This window comes from Microcaecilia unicolor, chromosome 13, assembly GCF_901765095.1.
Source record: "Microcaecilia unicolor chromosome 13, aMicUni1.1, whole genome shotgun sequence".
Classification (NCBI taxonomy): Eukaryota; Metazoa; Chordata; class Amphibia; order Gymnophiona; family Siphonopidae; genus Microcaecilia; species Microcaecilia unicolor.
Genome location: NC_044043.1, coordinates 72,695,380 through 72,716,731, shown reverse-complemented (window position 1 = coordinate 72,716,731; position 21,352 = coordinate 72,695,380). Strand labels below are relative to the sequence as shown.

General features: G+C 44.8%; 1 protein-coding gene across 1 annotated transcript in view; it reads left to right on the top strand.

The window, feature by feature from the left end:
* GNB1 (G protein subunit beta 1) overlaps window positions 1-21,352 on the top strand; it is a 123,512-nt gene that overhangs the window by 80,634 nt on the left and 21,526 nt on the right. The window contains exons 5-6 of the mRNA XM_030186294.1: window positions 4,887-4,950; window positions 12,773-12,935. Of these exons, the coding sequence (XP_030042154.1) occupies window positions 4,887-4,950; window positions 12,773-12,935 (227 nt within the window). The remainder of the gene's footprint in view (window positions 1-4,886; window positions 4,951-12,772; window positions 12,936-21,352) is intronic.

The window sequence follows — 21,352 nt, the reverse complement described above, 5'->3', positions numbered from 1 at the left end:
TGGTAAATTTAAAACGAATCGGAGAAAATTTTTCTTCACCCAACGTGTAATTAGACTCTGGAATTCATTGCCGGAGAACGTGGTACGGGCGGTTAGCTTGACGGAGTTTAAAAAGGGGTTAGATAGATTCCTAAAGGACAAGTCCATAGACCGCTATTAAATGGACTGGAAAAATTCCTCATTTTTAGGTATAACTTGTCTGGAATGTTTTTACGTTTGGGGAGCGTGCCAGGTGCCCTTGACCTGGATTGGCCACTGTCGGTGACAGGATGCTGGGCTAGATGGACCTTTGGTCTTTCCCAGTATGGCACTACTTATGTACTTATGTACTTATGTTGAGGTCTTCAAGGTCTCCTATGCCTGGCTATAACATAGGCTGCATCCACACCGCTTTCTCAGCCAGTACCGATGCCTACTCTTTATGAGGAGATCCAGGCTATGCTCAAGGAGCTTTCAGGGCCGTGCCAAGGGTCTCTGGTGCCCCCCTGCAGACTGTCTGTGGCCCCCCCCCCCCCCCCCCCCCCGTCTCGCTTCTTCATTAGATGTTTCTCCATTGCTACCTGTCTTTCCTTTAGACTGAAAACTGCAGGCCCAGCCAGACCTGACAAAAGGGTCTACCACACCCTTCAATGTCAAGCATATACTAGAAAACTGTAAATTAGCTTACACAGGAAAGCAGTTTAAAAAAATAAACACAATTCCTGCTGTTTCTTAACACTGCTCTCCAGAGAAAGCACTGCCTTTATAAAGAGGCTTTTAAGTGGGACTTAGCCTGTTAAAAACTATTAGCATAATTAGGAATGGCCAGCCCTTGTAACTGCAGAGACCTAAGCTTTGATTATGCATGTTGCTGTCTTTGTTACAGTGGGGGGGGGGGGGGGGGTCTCTTCATCTCATTTACACAGTCTGACCTCCCTAGCTCACTGGGAGCCCAGTCTCTTGGAGACTGCTATACATTGCAAAATAAGATAGCAGATGTAAATTCTCAAAGTGGACATATTCCAAACACTAAAATGAAAATAAAATGATTTTTTTTCTACCTTTGTTGGCTGGTGACTTTCTTTTTCTGATCATGCTGGCCCAGTATCTGATTCTGTTGCTGGTATCTGTCCTCTTAACTCTGTTTCCAGGGCTTCCTTTCCACTGTATGTATCCCTCATTGATAAGTCTCTGACTCTAAAGTTTAGCAATTTCATTAAAGCAAAATGTATTTTCAAATATCACAAACTCTCCCTATCCAAGCAGAATGTTTTATATAAAAACAAACACACAAAAAAAGCAATCAGATTTTTACTTACCAACTATTCTACACTATACGTCAGCTAAACTTCCTCTTTGAACCTCAGCCAATTATGATAATTATGTACACATTATTGCAGTCATGCCCTCCTCTCAGTGTACATGCTCAAAAAACAAAAACTTTGAACCACTTACAGATAACAATTACGCTATTTATTTTTTATTTCTCCCCAGTCTCACTTGCACACCTGCCTCCAAACCTGTTCTCTCTAATTTGAATGTTGTTCCAGCTCACCCTGAATGAAAGTTGTTCACACACCAAAGCCATAAATACCGTATTTTTCGGACTATAAGACGCACCGGACCATAAGACGCACCTACGTTTTAGAGGAGGGAAATAGGAAAAAAATTTTTTCCTATTTCCCTCCTCTAAAACCTAGGTGCTCCGGTGCGTCTTCTCCGAGTTTTGGACCGCCGTCCCGTACTTACACGATGCCGTGTTCCGTGGTGGTCTAGTGACGTTGGGGCAGGAAAGAGAATCTCGGCGGCCATTTTGAATATCGCCGAGACCGTCAGAAAGCAGTGAGGAGCACGGAGAGCAGCGCGATGGGCAGGAAAGAGGGGGCTCTTTCCTGCCCCGACGTCACTAGACCACCACGGAACATGGCATCGCGTAAGTACGGGACGGCGATCCAAAAACACTACCTTCGGACTATAAGACGCACCCCCCATTTTCCTCCCAAATTTTGGGGGAAAAAAGTGCGTCTTATAGTCCGAAAAATACGGTAGCTGCTGGTTGTACTCTTTGAAGCAGCTTTAGCAGAGCAGCCTGTCTGTCTCAGCACTACTGGGCTACCTTCACTTCCTGATGCGGGAAGGGCAGGGGAGAGAGGAGAATCACAACTTCAGGTAAAAGATTTTGCATGTGGGTGGCGCCCTCTAGAGGTCGGCGCCCCCCTGCGTTGCTTACCTCGCTTACCGTGTTGGCACGGCCCTGTTCAGGGCTACTGCATTCACAATCTATATGGACTTAGAGTGCTTGCACCATCCTCAGCCCAGCCTGTCAATACATCAGAGACGGGAAGCGGTCCTGCACACCGGCTCAGCGTTGACCGTCCGGTGTGGCACAAACTCAACCAGCGCATGTGATATCACTAGAGGAACTTTTTCCAACTTTGGAGACTCACCTGCCTTGACACAGAACTGACACTTTAGTCTACACTCTCTTTCACATACTTCCCATGAACAGTATTTTGAAGAGTCAAATTCAGACCTCTCGCGAGAAGACTGATCAAGACTAACAGGTCCTCTCCGGTGAGAAGTATTAGGACATTCCATCTGATCCTTCTCTGCCACGTGAGAGACGTAGGTCTCCTTCAGAGAATATATCTTTTTTTTTTTTTTTTTATACTTTGTCCGTGAGATGGCTCAAGCCATACCTTTTAAATTGAGAACAGAAGAAGCTCGTTTAGAATTTTTTGAGGTTCTAGATTGACTCTTCTCGTAGAGAAGGACTCACTGTTCCACTTCATTCAATAATGAAAAATACTCTGCTCAAAAACTGGGAGACTCCACTGACAGTTTAGTTAGCCCCAAAGAAAATTGCTACAGTATATAGAAAATAGAAATCCACTGGATTTGAGAAAACACAATTTCCCCATCATTCCATAGCTGTGGAATCTGCCTTGAAGTGCACTCGCAGTGCAATATCTCATGCTTCTGTTCCTCCAGGAAGAGAAGCTAGAACACTAGACTCTTTTGGCAGAAAAACTTTTCAAGCTTCAGTGCTCAACAATCACATTTTTTTTTTGTTGTTTTGTTACATTTGTACCCCACACTTTCCCACTCATGGCAGGCTCAATGCAGCAGGCAATAGAGGGTTAAGTGACTTCCCAGAGTCACAAGGAGCTGCCTGTGCCGGGAATCGAACTCAGTTCCCCAGGACCAAAGTCCACCACCCTAACCACTAGGCCACTCCTCCACTCCACTTGGATTATCAACTTTATTCCACAATCTACTTAATCTCTTATACAGAGTACTCTATCTTTTGCTGAATTCTTTCCCCCTGAGAGAGCTGAGTAATTCCGTAATCTTCACAGAAAACCTCTTGACTGTCGTAAGTAATTGGCAAGGCAGATTCGCTTCACTTCTGTTTCCCTTATTGGGATAACATGGTAGGGCTCAGTCCAACTTTTTATTTAGATACAGCAAAGCTTTTTAGCACCACAAATTGTCTTGAAATGAAATCTACTTATAAAGTTTGAGTAAGAGTGTCTTGTCTGTCTGCATTGTACCTTCTCATTTGCCTACCCATCTAGGAGTTTTCTGGATGATGTGAAGAAGATTCCAAAAGTTGTATCCTATATTTTCAAATTCTGCCTATAATTTTGGTGTTTGCCTATGGGTTGGATTTATTGGATTGCATTCTCAGATCCATCTGATATTAATCCAGGAATTTGGGAAATAAGTGACTACAACTATTAACTTTGCATAGATACTAGGATTGATTTTTATGTATCTGTAGTTACGTTTATGCATTCTAACATCAACCTTCGTTAAGCATGTCACCAGGTAATTATACTTGACAATTTGAGCAGCCAAAAAAAAGTGTGTATGAATATACGTACATGTGTGCGGGGGGTTTTTTGTGTGTTTTTCTTCTTTTTTTTAATACAAATTAAATTCCATGCGTTTAGATGCATCTCAGGCCTGGAAAAATCCCAGGTACCTTAAACTAAGCACCCCTCTCTCATTGAGTGCTGGCAGTGCCTAGAAAGACTCTGATAAAGCCTGAGTCAAGAAAAGATGCCACAGCCTGGAATTGCACCTTATTAAGCCACAAAAAAGGATAGAGACTGGAAGGGGGGGAGTAAGAATAGTGCCTTGATGCCGTAGAACATAGAAGGAGGAAGATGCTTGCAAGGGAAGTAGGAAGGAAGGATGCCTGGGGAAACATAGAAGAGCTTAAAAAATTGAAGGGAGATAAGACAAAAAACATAGCAAAAATTAAGAAAAAAATACACAAACTCGGCTGTGTCGACATTGTAGCGTGACAACTGCTAGTGCTGCTTAGTAAACGGGGTAAAACCAGAAAAGTTCATGAGCCATTATTAAAATGGACTTGGGAAGATCCACTGCCTATTTCTAGGATAAGCAGCTTAAAATGTGTTTTATTGTTTTGGGATCTTGCCAGGTACTTGTGACCTGGATTGGCCACTGTTGGAATTTGGGGTACTGGGCTTGATGGACCTTCGTCTATCCCAGTATGGCAACACTTATGTTCTTACATGCAGCATCAACTGGAGCTACTGATACTTAAGATTTTCTTTTAAACTATGTGTGTACGTAAAATGTGTGTATGACATTTTGTAAGCCCCTTAGCATATATAGATTTGCAGCTTATAAATACATTTAAATAGATCTTGTGTTCTGCATGTGTTTGCTGTGAAATTAATCTCTATCATATTGACTCTGTTGTGAAATACCAAGTACCGTATTGTACATCTTCCTATGTCCTACCAAGTAAGAGTCTCTTAACCGAGGCTATTGAAAATTGTTGTACTTCCATTCTAATTGTGTATCTGCTTTTATTCTCTTTTCTAAAATTTTGAAGATCATATGTGTTGACTTATTATCTCTTCTTCCAGGCTGCTAGTTAGTGCCTCCCAGGATGGTAAACTTATCATTTGGGACAGCTACACCACAAACAAGGTGAGTTTGCATGTAGTTGACTTACTACTGTATATAGTTCGATTGAAAGTACAAGCTGCAGAGTTGTCCACTCCCTCTGGAGTGTCCACTTGATAAATGATCTACAGAAATTAGAAGAATGGTCTAAGATCTAACATCTAAAAGTTAGGCAGAGTTGACATGTTTGAGGTGTAGAATTCTAAAGATTCTGTTTGAGGTGGGGGTGAGAGTCTGATGAGCAAAGCTCAGGAGGGAGTTTCCCTTTGAAAATTTACTTACAGGCCCAGCAGCAGGGTTTAAAAAAATTACCCCCCCCCCCCCCCCCCCCCCACACACACACACACACAATTAGCATTCTTTGTTGCTTTCATAGAATTGCAGCAAAGTTTTGAAGTTTTTAAAGTTTATCTCTTGTCTTAATATCTTGGTTGATATATCTAGGCTTCGAGACATAAAATGTTTTTCAATTATGTAGCTTCCTCATTATTCCAGAACCTGTGGGATAGTTCTGTCCAACCAGCAGGTGGAGATAGAGAACTGAAAACTTAGCTAAGACATCTTGGCGTCCAGTCCAGCTGCTCAATATTTTCTAACTCCAGCAGGTAGATGGACACACTTCTCAGCCTATGGTTCTAAATTATTTTCTTTTGATCCAGTTGGTCAGCTGGTCCCCAGCTTTGCAAGTGACTTGCGTCTTCAGAGTCCTATCTGGAGGTCTTCTGATCCCTGTCTCTGGTGCCCCACAAATTTTTGTCTTCCCTCCCTTCACCTCTCCCCTGTTTCCTGTGGAGCTCTCCTTTTCTAGCACAATTAAAAAAAAAAAAAAAAAAAAAAGGGCAGGTTTGCTGGAGAGCGTAGGCCATAGTATCAGTCCTGAACCTTTCTCATCTGTGGTAAGACTTGTGGAGACTGAGCTTGGGGGAGCAGCTGACAGTGGTAAGTCCAACTAAAGTTTAGAACATTAGTGGTGTCCTAGTGGGGAAGACCAAAGGTCCATCAAGCCCAGCATCCTGTTTCCAACAGTGGCCAATCAAGGTTACAGGTATCTGGCATAGTCCCAAAACAGTACAATACATTTTATTCTGCTTATCCTAGAAATAAGCAATGGATTTTCCCCAAGTCCATTTGAAAGCTGCAAGTTCTACTTGGTGCAGGGGAGGGATCCTAACTCACCATTTGGGACACATTGTGCTTTGCTGGTAACATGGTGAATAACGACTTCTGTGGAGGCAGTTAAGCAGTGTTTCTGCTGTGGAACTTGCTGGCCTGCGTCAGGTTGTTGCAGTTGTGCAAGCCAGGAATCCTGCAGGACATGGAGGAAATGGCATAGCATCTGAATATGCTGGGTTCTTTAGGCTCTCCAGCAGAGCCGGTACACAGTTTGATGCAGCAGAGTGCAAGAACAGACATCATTTTTATCAGGGCTGACTGGCAGTAAGGAGCAACGTCTGTCTGATCACATGCGGAGTAAAGCCACTATTTTACAGCCTCAGGGCCCAACCGCATTCAGCTGCATCAGGATCTTTGTTTTCTCTGTAGTTTATATTGCTCTTACTCTAGGCCTAGTTACTGAAGCAGGGATAGTCATATTTGCTACAAGGTGTTTGTTTCTTGCCCTGCTCCTGAGAGATCTCATTAGAATTCCAGGAGTGGGCAGATGAGGCTATCTCTGCTTCCCCCTCCTTATTTGATGTAGCCTCGGTCTGTTCAGAGGGACCATTGTTAAAGGAACTGTTAGAGGGAGAGCTCCCTCCTGAGGAAAGAGATGAGCAAGAAGTAACTGAGGTTAGTACATAAGTATTGCCATACTGGGAAAAAAACGCCCATCAAGCCCAGCATCCTGTTTCCAACAGTGGCCAATCCAGGTTACAAATACCTGGCAGGTTGTTTCATAAAGACATTGAGGAGCCATCTGTTTCAGTGTCGGGAGTTCCATCTTCATCAGTCATGAGTGGGCTTAGAGAGCCTTCTAAGGCCTTCCTGATTCATCCAGACATTCAGGACCTGATAACAGAATGGGTCTCGCCAGACGTGGTACTGAGAATGGAAGAGCCCAGACTTGCTTCTACCCATTGGTTCCAGAGGAGAAAAATAAATTGCAGCTTGCCAGGGTGTGCTCCCTAGTTACGGTGGTGACAAACACGACAGCCTTGCCGGTGGAAGGAGACATTGCCCTAAAAGATCTACAGGTTAGGAAGGTAGAAGGCTCGCTGAAATAAGCCTTTGAAGTGTCCTCTTTGGGCTTTCAAGTGACACGGTGCTTCTTATTTGTGGCAAAAGCATGCCTGGAAGCATCAGCAATTGGCAATACAAGATGGGCTCCATAACGCCCAGCTGGAAATTTGGCAGATGCTATTTGACATGACAGGTTATGGCCCACAGTATGTCTTTGGCTGTCACAGTACATCGGCAACTCTGGTTGTGGCATTGGGCAGCGGATGCAATATCAGTCACATCTAGTTAAATTAAGTGTCTTTTTGGAAGAGGTCTTAGTACCCTGGTGAAAGAACTGGGGGGAAACTAAACCACAGTGGCTGTCGGAAGATAAGGTGGAAGCCTGTGGTTGTCCGTCTTCAGGGGCTTTCGATTTTGAAACAGTAGACAGTACCAGCCTGGTCATAAACAATGTGGTTAGAAGTCCTGCTTTCAGGCACACCAGTATTCTTTATGTGTGGACAGGAAGTTGCCCCCCTCAGTCAGTCAGCTAGAGCACCCAGTGTCTCCCAAGTTTCACAATGATGTGAGGCTGGTCCACTCTTCTCTTCCTCTGTGGGAGGATGTCTTTGGAGTTTCGGGAGGAGTGAGCCAAAATCACGTCAGACCAATGGATTCTGGATAGTCCTACAGAAGGTTACTAGTTGGAATTCTCCCACCCAGTCATTCCTCTCTTCTTGCAGCCTCCTTGTCAAAAGGGAACCAATGCAGTCGAAGTTTAGGCCACTAGCAGATAGCCAAGACATGTCGCTTCTTCCTCTATAACATCAACAAAATTCGCCCTTTCCTCTCTGAGCATACCACTCTCTCATTACCTCTCGCCTTGACTACTGCAATCTACTCCTCACTGGCCTCCCACTTTGCCATCTATCCCCCCTTCAGTCCGTTCAGAGCTCTGCTGCACGTCTTATCTTCCGCCTGGACCGATACTCATATCACCCCTCTCCTTAAGTCACTTCACTGGCTTCCGATCAGGTACCGCATACAGTTTAAGCTTCTTCTATTAACCTATAAATGCACTCTGTCTGCAGCCCCTCCTTACCTCTCTACCCTCATCTCCCCTTACATTCCTACCCGTAACCTCCGCTCTCAAGACAAATTCCTCCTTTCAGTACCCTTCTCCACCACCGCCAACTCCAGGCTCCGTCCTTTCCGCCTCGCCTCACCCCATGCATGGAATAAACTCCCTGAGCCCATACGCCAGGCCCCCTCCCTGCCCATCTTCAAAACTTTGCTCAAAGCCCATCTCTTCAGTGTCGCCTTACCTAACCACCATACCTCTATTCAGGAAATCTAGACTGCCCCAACTTGACATTTCGCCCTTTAGATTGTAAGCTCCTTTGAGCAGGGACTGTCCTTTTTGTTAAACTGTACAGCGCTGCGTAACCCTAGTAGCGCTCTAGAAATGTTAAGTAGTAGTAGATTATTTGCTGGTATTCCAGGCCATTGTTCCAGTTTGCCAGGCCAAACAGGAACAAGGCAGATACTCCTTCTACTTCATTGTCCCAAAGAGGGAAGGCGTCTTTCGTCCAGTCTTAATCTCAAAGGTCTAAACTGCTACCTCAGAGTGTCTCGCTTTCGCATGGAGATAGTAAGAGCAGTCATAGCCTTAGGTCAAGCAGAAGAATTTCTCAATGTCTTTGACCTCAGGGAGAGGTGTACTTGCATATACCCATATGGCCGCCGCATCAGAGGTTTCTATATTTTGCAGTGTTGGACTGTCACTTCCAGTTCAGGGCTTTGCCCTTTGGTCTCACCACTATGTCAAGGACCATCACCAACTTTGTGGTGGCGGCGGCCTTCTTTCAGCACCAGGGAATCAGATTCACCCGTATCTTGATGACTGGCTCATTCATTCATGGTGGTGATTGACAAAGTTGTCTGTCTTCTGCAGTCAATGGGTTGGGTGATCAATTTTGAGAAAAGCAGACTAACTCCATCACAGATGCTGGAGTTTCTGGGTATTCTAATCGACACAGCAAGGGAAGAGGATCTTCTCATGAAGCGCAGATCGAAGTTGGTTTAACATTTGTCTTCTCAATCAAGGCAGGCCCATCGTATGGAACTAGGTCCAGGTTCTGGGGTCAGTGACGACAGCGATAGAAGTAGTGCCATGGGCAAGGGCTCATATGTGGCCATTACAGGAATCTCTTCTCATCCACTGGTTTCCAGTGTCGCAGAAGTATGACCTTTATCTTCCTTGGAGGCTGGTTGCCAGACAGAGGTATGCACTGGTGTTTGTTGCCCAGGAATTTGACACAGAGCTCCCTTTCTGATAACACAATGGGAGGTGCTGACAACGGACATCAGCAAGTCAGGTTGTTCAGCTCATTACAAGTTCCATCTGACACAGGACACCTGGACAGAAAAGGAGTCTGCAGGTAATAAATCGCTGGAGCTCAGGGCAGTGCAGAATGCCTTACACGATTTGCTAACGGGAGCCCCAATCTGTTTTTTTTTCTCCAACAACGCATTGCTGATGTCTTATATCAACAAGCAAGGCAGGACCTGCAGCTGTCTGATGGCGGTGGAAGTGACCTCCTTGTGAGATGAGTAGAAAAAAAAATCATCTATACTTGTCAGTTCATATTGCTGGCTCAGCAGATACTCCTTGGACCTGGGAGAATGGGAGCTATCCAGCCAGGGCTTTCAGCTGATTACTATCAGCTGCGGTTTGCCACTTCTGCTGTTGAAAAAAAACTGGGTTTGATAGGAATCAATGGCTACTGCAGCCCTGGCCATCTACTCTGACTTATCTCCTTGGCCCATGGTAGGCCACTTGTTGAAACAAATCGCATTGCACCAGGGTTGAATAGGTCTCGTAACCCTAGATTGGCCGTGGAGACCAAGGTACTTGAACCTGATTTGACTCCTGAATGGGGGTTCTTTGCATCTTCCACAGGTATTCGTCCTATTGAAGCAAGGTCCAGTGCTTATGGAAGACCTGTGCCCCATTGAAAAGACTTGGTTGGGATGAAAAGGTTATTCTGATTCGGTCACTGCTACCTTGTTTTAGGCTTGGGAACGCTCTACATCCAGATTGTCACTGTATGCCTCCTAGAACAAGCTTGCAAATCCTGAGGAGCCTGCTTCCCCGCAAGCAAATAAACTGACTCAGTAGTCTCCTTTAGCCATCTATCATCTTCCAAGCCCACAATTGCTAGATGGCTAAAGGAGACTACTGAGTCAGCTTATTTGCTTGCGGGGAAGCAGGCTCCTCAGGCCTTGAGCTTATTCTATGAGGCATACAGCAGCGTTCAGGGTGGAGATTGTCTCCAGGTATTTGCACGGTGGTGACATAGTTGACTCTGCATACCTTTGCCATACACCACAGGGTGAATGTTGCAGTGCACTCGGAACCAGTTTGGGAGCTTCGGTCCTCAGGGTGGTGATAACAGGATCCCACCCACTCTAGGGATTGCTTTTGAACATCCCACAGGTTCTGGAATAGTGGGAGTCTAAGTAATGGATGAAGAAATTGGGTGTTATGTGATAATTTTCTTTGTTAGTCTTTCCCACTATTCCAGAGGCCTGCCTGAGGTTTCTGAGATGTTTAGTTGGTGCAAAGTAATGAGTCAAATGTCACCTTGCATAATACTTCCTGTATATCCCCTGTTCTCTACAAGTTGTCAGAGATGAGAGGTCTACACATGGTTTGTCTGTTTAGTGGTAGTTTAGCTAATTATTTAAGGTGGTTGTGTGTGTTCTGAGTTTCTCTTTACTGCTTGTCTATGTAAATACTAAGGAGCTGGACTGGATGCCAAGAGATGTCTCAGTTCAGTTTTCAGTTCTCTGTCTCCTCCTGCTGGTTGATGGACACAACTGTCCCATAGGTTCTGGAATAATGGGAAGGACTAGAAAGAGAAAATTATCAGGTAAGACCTAATTTCTCCTTAATTGCCTTACAGCTAGTTATTTTTTTTTTCTTTTACTAATTTACACCCAGTCCACTAACATATTAAATCATTTCCATTTTTATAGTTGCAGTTACACACAATAATTTAATTTTGTTTCATTTGTTTAGTCTTATATCCCACGTTATCCAAATCAAGTTAGGTTCTGTGTGGCTTACAGTGTAACAGAATCAGTGTTTTACATAATAAGGAACAGCAATCTACAGGTTTATATCGTAACGAAGGGCTTACTAAGATAGCGAATCAAAAAGAGAACTATAATCAGGGTTACAGAGTAACAGGAGACCTACTATGACAATAGATCTCTTGTGTAACAGTTAACATTGTAACAGAGTCTATAATCAACAGTTAGCAGCGTAATTAGCTATAGTAATCAAGAGTCCATGGATTAACATATTGGTTAATTATCTGATTTTGTTTTTCTGACTTGAATTTAAATGTAAGAAAGCCCAACATAGATGTTATCTGTTTTTCCAGATCATGGTACAGATCCCTTTTGCTGGGATCAGCTGGTAATCTATTTAAAACTAAATGATTTTTTTTATCTCTGAAGACAATTCAGCAAATTTATGCCAAGAGTTAGGATTTTAGGAAGCAGTATATTTTTGTGAGCACAGTCAGATAGCTACATACTATCAGTGATCTTCAGAAACCCTTTTTCATCTCACAGCACACTGTCAGGGCACAAAAATTGTCAAGGTACACCATCAGTTTTTTAAGGATATATATTTTATTTAACAAACAAGTATTAAGATTGTGTTTTAAAGTTCAATAATTGCCCCTTTTACTAAACTGCACTAGTGATTTGTGGTGCAGCAGTGCTGACAAAGCCCATTCACTTTGGGCTTCGTCAGCATTGCCATGCAGGAATCACTAGCACGGCTTGGTAAAAAAGGCCATAAGTTTTTTATAATTGTGTTATCTTTATTTTTATTGAAGACACAAGTTTGGCAAAAAGTCAACAGCAACACTTCAAAGATAACAAAATTAGCGACAAAATGCATTCAAAAACAACAATTTTAAAGCGAATACTCCACCCCCACCACAGTGCTGGTGGTGATCACACCCCTTCACTGAATCCAATCTGTAGGTTTGTAGGTCTAATGTCCTTGGTAATAGACTCCCAACAGGCACACATTTGCAAACCCCCCCCCCCCCCCCCCCCCCCCGGTAATAACAAAGTAATGAGATCATACCAAATGGGCACAATCTGAATGTCACGCAATTTTCACTATGTAAATCTGGTTATTTGTGATGAGAACTGGCAAACTGCCACAGGAACATACAAATTAAACTCACTATAGTTGAGCTAGTTAATGTATGGCCAAGTTAAAGTAGATTTAGCATGATGGATCCATTAACTTCATGGTATCCAGGTGCACAAACTGGGGAATTTGGCTGTTTTTCCCTCACCTTTTTTCCTGTAGCGGTCAGACAGCCTGCTCATGTCAGCACGAGCCCTCTCTCCGGCTTCTTGCCCATGCAGAATCAGGAATTAATGTCAGAGGTTGGTGCTAACAGTCTGTCTGAATCGCTACCTGCTGCCACCAGCCGCTATAGAAGAAATCTTACAATGTCGTGTCGCTAGTTGGGCATAGGACAGGAGTGACGGAAAACTCCCACGGCACACCTAGGGATTAGCTGTGGCACACCGGTTGAAAAACGCTGTACTAACTGCTAGCTGAAAATATTCACTTTTCTTTCTTTTTGCCTAGGTCCATGCTATCCCCCTGCGTTCATCTTGGGTAATGACGTGTGCGTATGCTCCTTCTGGAAACTACGTGGCCTGTGGTGGTCTTGATAACATCTGTTCCATCTACAATCTGAAAACTCGTGAAGGAAATGTTCGTGTGAGCCGTGAATTGGCTGGGCACACAGGTGAGTACTGTAGAGTAAAATAAAAGCTAACTACTTCCACACAGGTGTGACTTTTATATTAATAGGTTGAATGTGTGCTTAAGTACTATGGGCCCTTCTGAAACCCCTTAACACAACTTCTGGTGCAACTGGGCATGTTGCATATCTTTTAAATTTGCTAATGTGATTTAATTTATTATACCACTTCACAATTATATTAAAGCAATTTACAATATACTGAAACAATATAAAAAATGCATAATCCCAAACTAACAATTTATATTAAAGATATTAACATCTAACATTACTGAAATCTAATACATCAGTGGCTGCTCCATAATACTGAGCGAATAACAATGTTTTTGGATCTCCCACAAAAAACCCCAAATAATTAGATTGGAGCAAGAGCTTTTAACATTTTGTTGGAGGGGGAAGACTTACCTGTTTTTTGTAGGGGCTTTTTGAGAATGGAATATTTGGAATGGGTGAAGTATCTTATGTGGTGTCTTGTCTTGTTTTGTTGTGTATTGGCTTGAATTATGTATGTTGTGCCTTGTTTAGCATGGAACAGATAGTCGATTATAAATGAATACATGGAAAGAAATGAAGTAGTGGGGAAGTGTGGAAGATGAAACTGACTTTAGGCCGCTTTTGCAGATTAGTTAAAATGTTTCAGTCAATTGACTCTTAAAAAAAAAACTGTTTACATCAATGTTCTTTTAGGGTAGGTCATATTTTGTCAGTAGTTCATACATTCTTAGTATTGGCTCTTTCAAGTGACTGCATCAGTGATCTTTCACATCCTTAGTAATGAACACTGGCAGATAGTAGTCTGTGAAAAAAAATCTTGCTGTACTTTAGGTTTCTGTAGAGGGTTCAGTTGCTGGGGGTTCTGTGCTTCACTGTGAAACCAAAGGTTCAGTATCCTAGTTTCAGCTGTGGCACACCATTAAACCGTTTACACAAAAGGAGTTTGAATATTTGGGAGCGAAAATTAAGTGGAATGGGATGAAACTTGCCATGGAGGGGCCAGGGAAGTGAGCAGGAGTTTAAATAAAAAAAGAAAATAAGCTTGATCAGACTGGGGATTGCAGAGAAATAAGCCCCTTAGTAACTTACATACAGTAGAATGTAGCAGTTAGAAAATTGCTCCTTTCAAAAGGGTCTTCTTTTATCTATCTCCTAGCTGCCCAAAATACCCCCACCCTTACACATTCTGCAAATGTCCCTACCCTGTCATGCCCAGACTACCCAAAACTAGTCCCCCTACAGCTGTCCCACCACACCATAAACTTCCCTCAACACCCATATCTACACAACCCTGCAACTACCTCTTTTCCCTCCAAACTGTATGCAAGCCTTGAACTACTACTGAGAAAAGTATGAGCTAAGAATCCAAATCTAAAATCCTTCAAATATTCCACATCCCCTCTAACTAGCCCCACAGTATATATGTGCACGTGTGTACACACTAAGAAATATATTCTGTGTAACTTGCTGCATTTTTATTCATTCAGAAGTATGTTTCACTTTCTTTGGTTTTTCTACTATGAAACTTACTGGTTGAACTACTCTGCTTTCTTGGCTGCTGTGTGTGCTGCTGACTAATATCAGTTGCTCTGGGAAGGGCTAGATTAGGGTATTGGCAAACCAGGCATATAATTGGGGCCCAGATTTTAGGGGGACCCAGTCAGATGTGCTCGGGGCTTAGTTGCCAATTCTTACCACATGGCTTTTTATTTATTTTTTTTTTCCAGATTTTACAGATTTTCACATTCTCAGAGGATAAGCAAGATAATGTCTCCACACTGATGGGTGACATAATTCAAAGGAGCCTGGCACAACAAGTGCTCCCCAGCATTCTTCTGGAATCTTTCAGAAGGAGCCCATTGCACATGTGCACACTTCTTCCCATTATCGTTACATGGAACCAGCTGAATCCTATTTGGAGTGGAGGACTGGGTTCAATTCCCACTGCAGTTCCTTCCAACCCTGGGCAAGTCACTTAACCATCCATTGCCCCAGGTACTAAAAAAAAAAAAAAACCCCATACAAACAACCTTAGATTGTGAGCCCACTAGAGACAGAGAAGGTACCTGCGTATGTACAACGCTGCATACCTCTAATAGCGCTCTAGAAATAACTAGTAGTAGTTTTCCATGGAGTGTTGATAGCAGCTCCAGGATCAGGCATATTCCGATCCCCTCCTGATGATTTATTAGCCTCGTCAATGCCTATGAACTCTGATGCCATGCATCGGGAGGAGGCCAAGAAGCATTGGCATTGATTCCCCACCCCCACCCCCTTTGAGGTATAGAGGTCATTGATACCTTCGAAAGGCCGCTCCAAAGGTGAGTGCCACACACTATCCCGGGACCAGACGGGGCACAGAAAACAACAAGGCAAACGATCCACAATATCCAAGCTGGAAAACAGTGAAGCAGTCCTTTTTAGAAAAGCAGTCTTTATTAAATCTTTAAAACTCCCAGGTATCAAACAATTTGCCTGACATGGCCATATTTCGCTAGATGGCTGTGTCAGGGGCAAGAAATACCTGCTGGTGTAAAGTCTCAGGTTCCATCAAAACTGATAGAGTTCCTTGGCCTGGGTTCATTTAGAAAAGTCAGCCCCCAAAGTGAGTGCCACAGATTCTCACTGGGCAGGACAGTCTCCATCAAGCTAAGACCAGGTTGCTGATGACAACCCCAGTGATTTTGAAGGTGATGACCATTCCAGATGAGCCCCTAGTCTTCATCAATGTCAGCCCTCAAGGAGCAGCTCAGGCCCATGTTCCAGAAGGAGATGGGATGCCTTTTGGCCTGGCTAGAAACTGGCATCAGCACCAGGCCCTCAGGAGCTCCAGCCCATCCCAAAAGCCCATGTACTGCCTGTAGGTGGCATATCGATGCCAAGGCCTCAAGTTGGAGAGATCATGTAGGTGAGTCTGCATCCAAAGTCGGTGGTCTGTTCAGGAGAGTGAACAACAAATAAATCTAGAGTTAAGAGCAATTTGGAATTCTCTAAAGACTTCCAGTGATTGACTGGAGAGCCAAATTATTTTGATCCAAACAGTACATCACCACCTGATTGTCAGTAAGTAAGGAGGCATGAGTTCATACCTCCTGTGTAAGGAAACGGTCCATATGTGACAGTGGACTCTCTCCTACAGGATACTACTCAGAGCCACTGGCAGGGAAGAACTGTGTGATGGACAAACTGAGCTGAGTCGTGCAGCCATACGAGTAGTCTTTGAAAAAGGGCTTTTCCTGGAAGATTTTCCGAGTATGGGGCACCCCCTCAGTGGATCTTTTCGCCACTCATCTCACCAGTAAAGTCCCTCAGTTCTGTTCAGTTTGGGATCGCACAGCAAACTAGCCTCTGATACCTTTCTCCTAGATTGGGGGAGAAGCTTTCTGTATGTTTATCCTCTAACATATCTCATAGTGAAACTCTCCTCACCTTTTTCAGTAGTAGCTCAAGGTGAGTTACATTCAGGTATTCTGTATATTTCTCTGTCCCAGGAGGGCTCACAATCTTAAGTTTGTACCTGAGGCAATGGAGGGTTAAGTGACTTGCCCAGGATCACAAGGAGCAGCAGTGGGATTTGAACCGGCCAACTCTGGATTGCAGGACCGGTGCTCTAACCACTAGACCACTCCTCCACTCCATTGTCATCTCATCTTACGGGCTGTAGCAGATCTGGTTCCCTCTACTTCTGTAGCTAGCTTGTAAAGAATCATGGAGACTGGAATGCTTTCTGACCTTCATCACTCAGAACAGGGGTTCCCTCTTGTATCCTGACCTCCAGTCCCTGACCTTCATTGTTGTTTGGATGTTGAGAGGTTAGAAGTAGATTCCTTTGATCTGCCGGAGGGTGTGTCAGAAATTTTGCTTGCTTGAGGAGAGATTCCACTAGAAGGGTCATATGGGTTCAAGTGGAAGAAATTTTGCTGTCTGGTGTGAGGAAAGACCCTGGATCCCTTTTCATGCCCTACACAAAATCTGCTTGAATACCTTCTGCATGTGAGTCGACTCTCGTGACCATCTCTGTAACAGTTCACCATACTGCGTTTGGAGCTTATCACATGTAGAAGGTAAGGCCAGGTCTGCTCAGCCTTTATCTTCACGTGGGGCTTGCTTTTTACTAAAATCTCCCATCAAGCAATCCCCAGTGTCATGGGATCTATTTGAAGTACCTGACCTAGAAGGTCTTATTTTGGTGGCTCTCATTTCAGCCTGCAGGCTCATTGAGTTACACACAGTAGTAGCTAATCCACCTTATACAGAATTCTACAGTAAGAGTGGTTTAGCGTATCCATCCTAAATTACTTCCTAAAGTGGTATTGGACTTCCATCTTAACCAGTCAATTATTCAGAGCCCTTAGAAAGTCCACTCAGCTTTGTTTTGTTTTGACCCCATTAGGATGGAGCTGCCGTTGATAAGCACACTATTTGGGTCACAGACTACATTTCCTTTTACGTATGCCCAGGCTGGACGGACTTGGAGAATTAGGTTGCGGCTCATAATGTTAGAGCCATGGGTATGTTGGTAGCCCACTTGAGGTCTCTATATAGTGCAGAGCTGCAGCATGGGCTTCAGTCCACACATTAACATATTACTGCTATGTAGAACAAGATTCCTGATCCAGCTTGGTCAAACTGTGTTTCAGGATTTATTTGAGGATCTAGAATCAACCCCCCCCCCCCCCCCACACACACACACACACACACACACACACTCACATCCATTTGTTTGTTTCAGCCAACAGCAAAAAGAGAGAATTCCAAAACAAGTTGTAGGCTGCCTCTTTTCCCTTTTATTTAGAACAGCCTGGTAGCTAGGGATTCCCATCAATGTGGAGAGGATATCATCTTGCTTGTCTTTGAAAAAAGCAAATTTACTCACCTGTAGAATGTTTTCCAAGGACAGCAGGATGAATATCCAAAGTACCTTATCCAACTACCCTTGGAGCTCTATTCTATCAGTTGTTACACTAGACTGAGATGGTCCTGTGTGTATGCGGTGGGCTGCTTCCAGAGAACACTGGGGAGCAATTGCTTTGGTTACTTGGTCAGATGAGGTCAACCATCAGTGTGGATATTAATCTTTCTCTCCTTGGAGAATACCTGCTACAGGTGAGCAACTTTGCTTTAATATGTGGAAGCTAGAAGTATGGCTAATGTCCCTGGACATCCTTCTGAGTTAAAAACCTCTTTCTCCAAGGAAAAGCAGGCTCAATATTCTTAGTATGGGTCGTCGTCCGCAACAGCCCAGGAACTTAGAAAACAAAAAGAACTCTCCAGAACGTGCCATCATGCGGACCGAACGCACTGCACATGTGTGAGCGTGCCCTAATTAGTTCTTCTTTATCCACGACTGAGGAAAGTTGTTTTTCGCCTCGTTCCTTCTCGGCTCAGGAGAATCGTGTTTTGGCGTTTATTACTTTATTTTTCTTCTTTTGTTTTCATTGTCTCCGGTTGTCAAATATATATATATATTTTTAAATCATTTTTCCTTTATTTCTTAGGTTTTTCTCCCTCTTTAACGTTTCATTATTTTCTCGACATGGCCGTCGTTTAGGCTGCTCGGCCGGGCTGTTTTTCCCCTTTTTGTGCCCTTTTTTTCTTTGCACCATCGAGCCTTTTGATTTTGCGACCACTGGTTTTCCCTCCATGTCATCGAGGACACCCAGTGGCTTCAAGCGTTGTACTCGGTGCAACCGGACCATTTCAAGTACCGACCCCCACGCCTGGTGTCTCCTGTGTCTTGGGCCCGACCATCTGCCAGCTTTTTGTAAGCTGTGTAAGTTGATGAAAAAGCGGACCCAGGTGGCTCGAGAGGCTCAGTGTGAGAAACTTTTTCCAGATCGGTCTGGTCCTTCAATGGCGGCATCAACGTCAGCGTAGAGGAAAGCATCGACATCAGGAGTTCAGGTAATAGCTGCCGAAAGACCACAACGCGCTGGGAGCAGCAAGGCATCGAGCGGGTCTCCACCTGCCTCGAGGCCTACTGCTATGCAGGCCCCCCGGGACCAACTGTCGTCTGGCCCGGCCCTGAGGAGGCGTGAGGTTCGGGCTGCTCTTAGGGAGCTTTTGTCCGACATCGATGAGCGCTTGTGGGAAGAAGAGGAAGACCCTACATACTTTTCAGAGGAAGAGTCGTGGGATTCCTTCTGATCCTATTCCGCCAATTGAGAGTAGAATGTCTCCACCTGAGAGTCTCTTTTTCATCTTTTCTTAGGGAAATGTGTAAGGACATTCCATTCCCTATGGAGGTTGTTGATGAGCCCAGGGCCGAGATGCTTGAGGTGTTGGACTATCCTCCGTCTGCTGAGGTTGCTATGGTCCCACTTGCATAATACACTGAGGAAAGTGCTTATGCGAAATTGGTTGTGCCCTCTATCTAATCCAGTTGGCCCCAAAAAATCCGAGTCCCAGTACAGAGTCCATGGAGAGCCTGTAATGGTGAAGGCCCAACTTCCTCACGATTCCATGGTGGTGGACTCTGCTCTCAGAAGAGCCAAGAGTACTAGAGACTATGCCTCGGCGCCCCCAGGCAGAGAGTCTAGGACTTTGGATTCTTTTAGGAGGAGAATGTATCAAGCCGCTATGCTCGCCGCCAAGATCCAGACGTACCAGCTCTACACGAGCATCCACTTGCGGAACTCGGTGAGGCAACTATCCAGTTTAGGTGAAGCACTTCCTCCGGAGCTTGCTGAACCTTTTCACCAGGTGGTCAGGCAGCAGAAGGCGTGTCGCAAATTCCTGGCCAGGGGTCTTACGACACTTTTGATGTGGCATCCCGGGTAGCTACTCAAGGTACAGTGATGCGCAGACTCTCATGGTTGCATGTGTCTGACCTGGACCAGAAGACCCAGAAGCGTATGGCGGATGTTCCTTGCCGGGGGGATAATCTTTTTGGTGAAAAAGTAGAGGACATGGTTGATCAGATTAAAAAAGCATCGTGACACCATGGATTCTCCCTCCCGCCGGACGTCTTCTGCTACTGCCTCCTATTCTAGGAGGTTTTTTGGAGGGAGGAGGAGTGCTTCCTATTCCTATAACAGGCGTAGGTACTCTCCTGCTTCTCAGCAGCCGGTTCAGGCTCAGCCCCAGCATGTGTGTTCCCGTCAACGCCGTTTGCCTAAGGGCCCTTAGGCCTCCCCAGCAAAAGCAAGGGATGGGCTTTTGACTGGCTCCAGTGCAGCATAGCCTCGGAAAAAGTGTCCGTGTTGGACGACTTGCCTGTCGGGGGGAGGTTGATATTTTTTCACCAAAGGTGGCCTCTTATAACCTCCGACCGATGGGTTCTTCAAATAGTCCGGCTAGGATACACTCTCAATCTGGTATCCAAACCTCCAAATTGCCCACCGGGAGCTCAGTCCTTCAGCTCCCGGCACAAGCAGGTACTTGCAGAGGAACTCTCCGCCCTTCTAAAGGCCCCGTTCCACCAGGGGAAGAAGGGCTATTATTCCAGGTACTTCCTTGTGCAAAAGAAAACAGGGGGAATGCGTCCCATCCTAGACCTAAGGGCCCTGAACAAATTCCTTGTCCAAGAAAAGTTCAGGATGGTTTCCCTGGGCACCCTTCTTCCCATGATTCAGGAAAACGATTGGCTATGCTCTCTGGATTTAAAGGATGCCCATACTCACATCTCGATGCTCACAGGAAGTATCTTCGATTTCGGTTGGGAACTCGGCACTTTCAGTACTGTGTACTGCCCTTTGGCCTTGCATCCGCTCCCAGAGTCTTCACAAAGTGGCTGTGGTCGCAGCATCCGCTACACAGACTGGGAGTGCATGTGTTCCCTTATCTCAACGATTGACTGGTGAAGAGCACCTCGGAGGCAGGGGCTCTACAGTCCTTGCGGATGACTATTACGACTGCTGGAGCTACTGGGGTTTGTAATTAATTATCCCAAGTCCCATCTTCTCCCAGTACAGAAATTGGAGTTCATTGGAGCTCTGTTGGACACACGGACGTCTCGAGCTTATCTTCCCCGGGCAAGGGCAGACAATCTCCTGGCCCTTGTGTCCATGGCTCGAACGTCTCAACAGACCACAGCTCAGCAGATGTTGACTCTTAGGACACGGCCTCCACAGTTCATGTAACTCCCATGGCACGTCTGCATATGAGATCAGCTCAATGGACCATAGCTTCTCAGTGGTGTCGGGCTACATGGGATCTAGAGGATGTCATCCATCTCGCCACTGAGTTTTGCAGATCCCTTCAATGGTGGACCATGCGATCCAATTTGACCTTGGGATGTCCATTACAAATTCCTCAGCCACAAGAAGTGCTGACGACTGATGCATCCCTCCTGGGGTGGGGAGCTCATGTAGGTGGAGTTCACACTCAAGGAGCTTGGTCCTTTCAGGAAAAAGATCTTCAGATCAACCTCCTGGAATTACGGGCGATCTGGAACGCTCTCAAGGCTT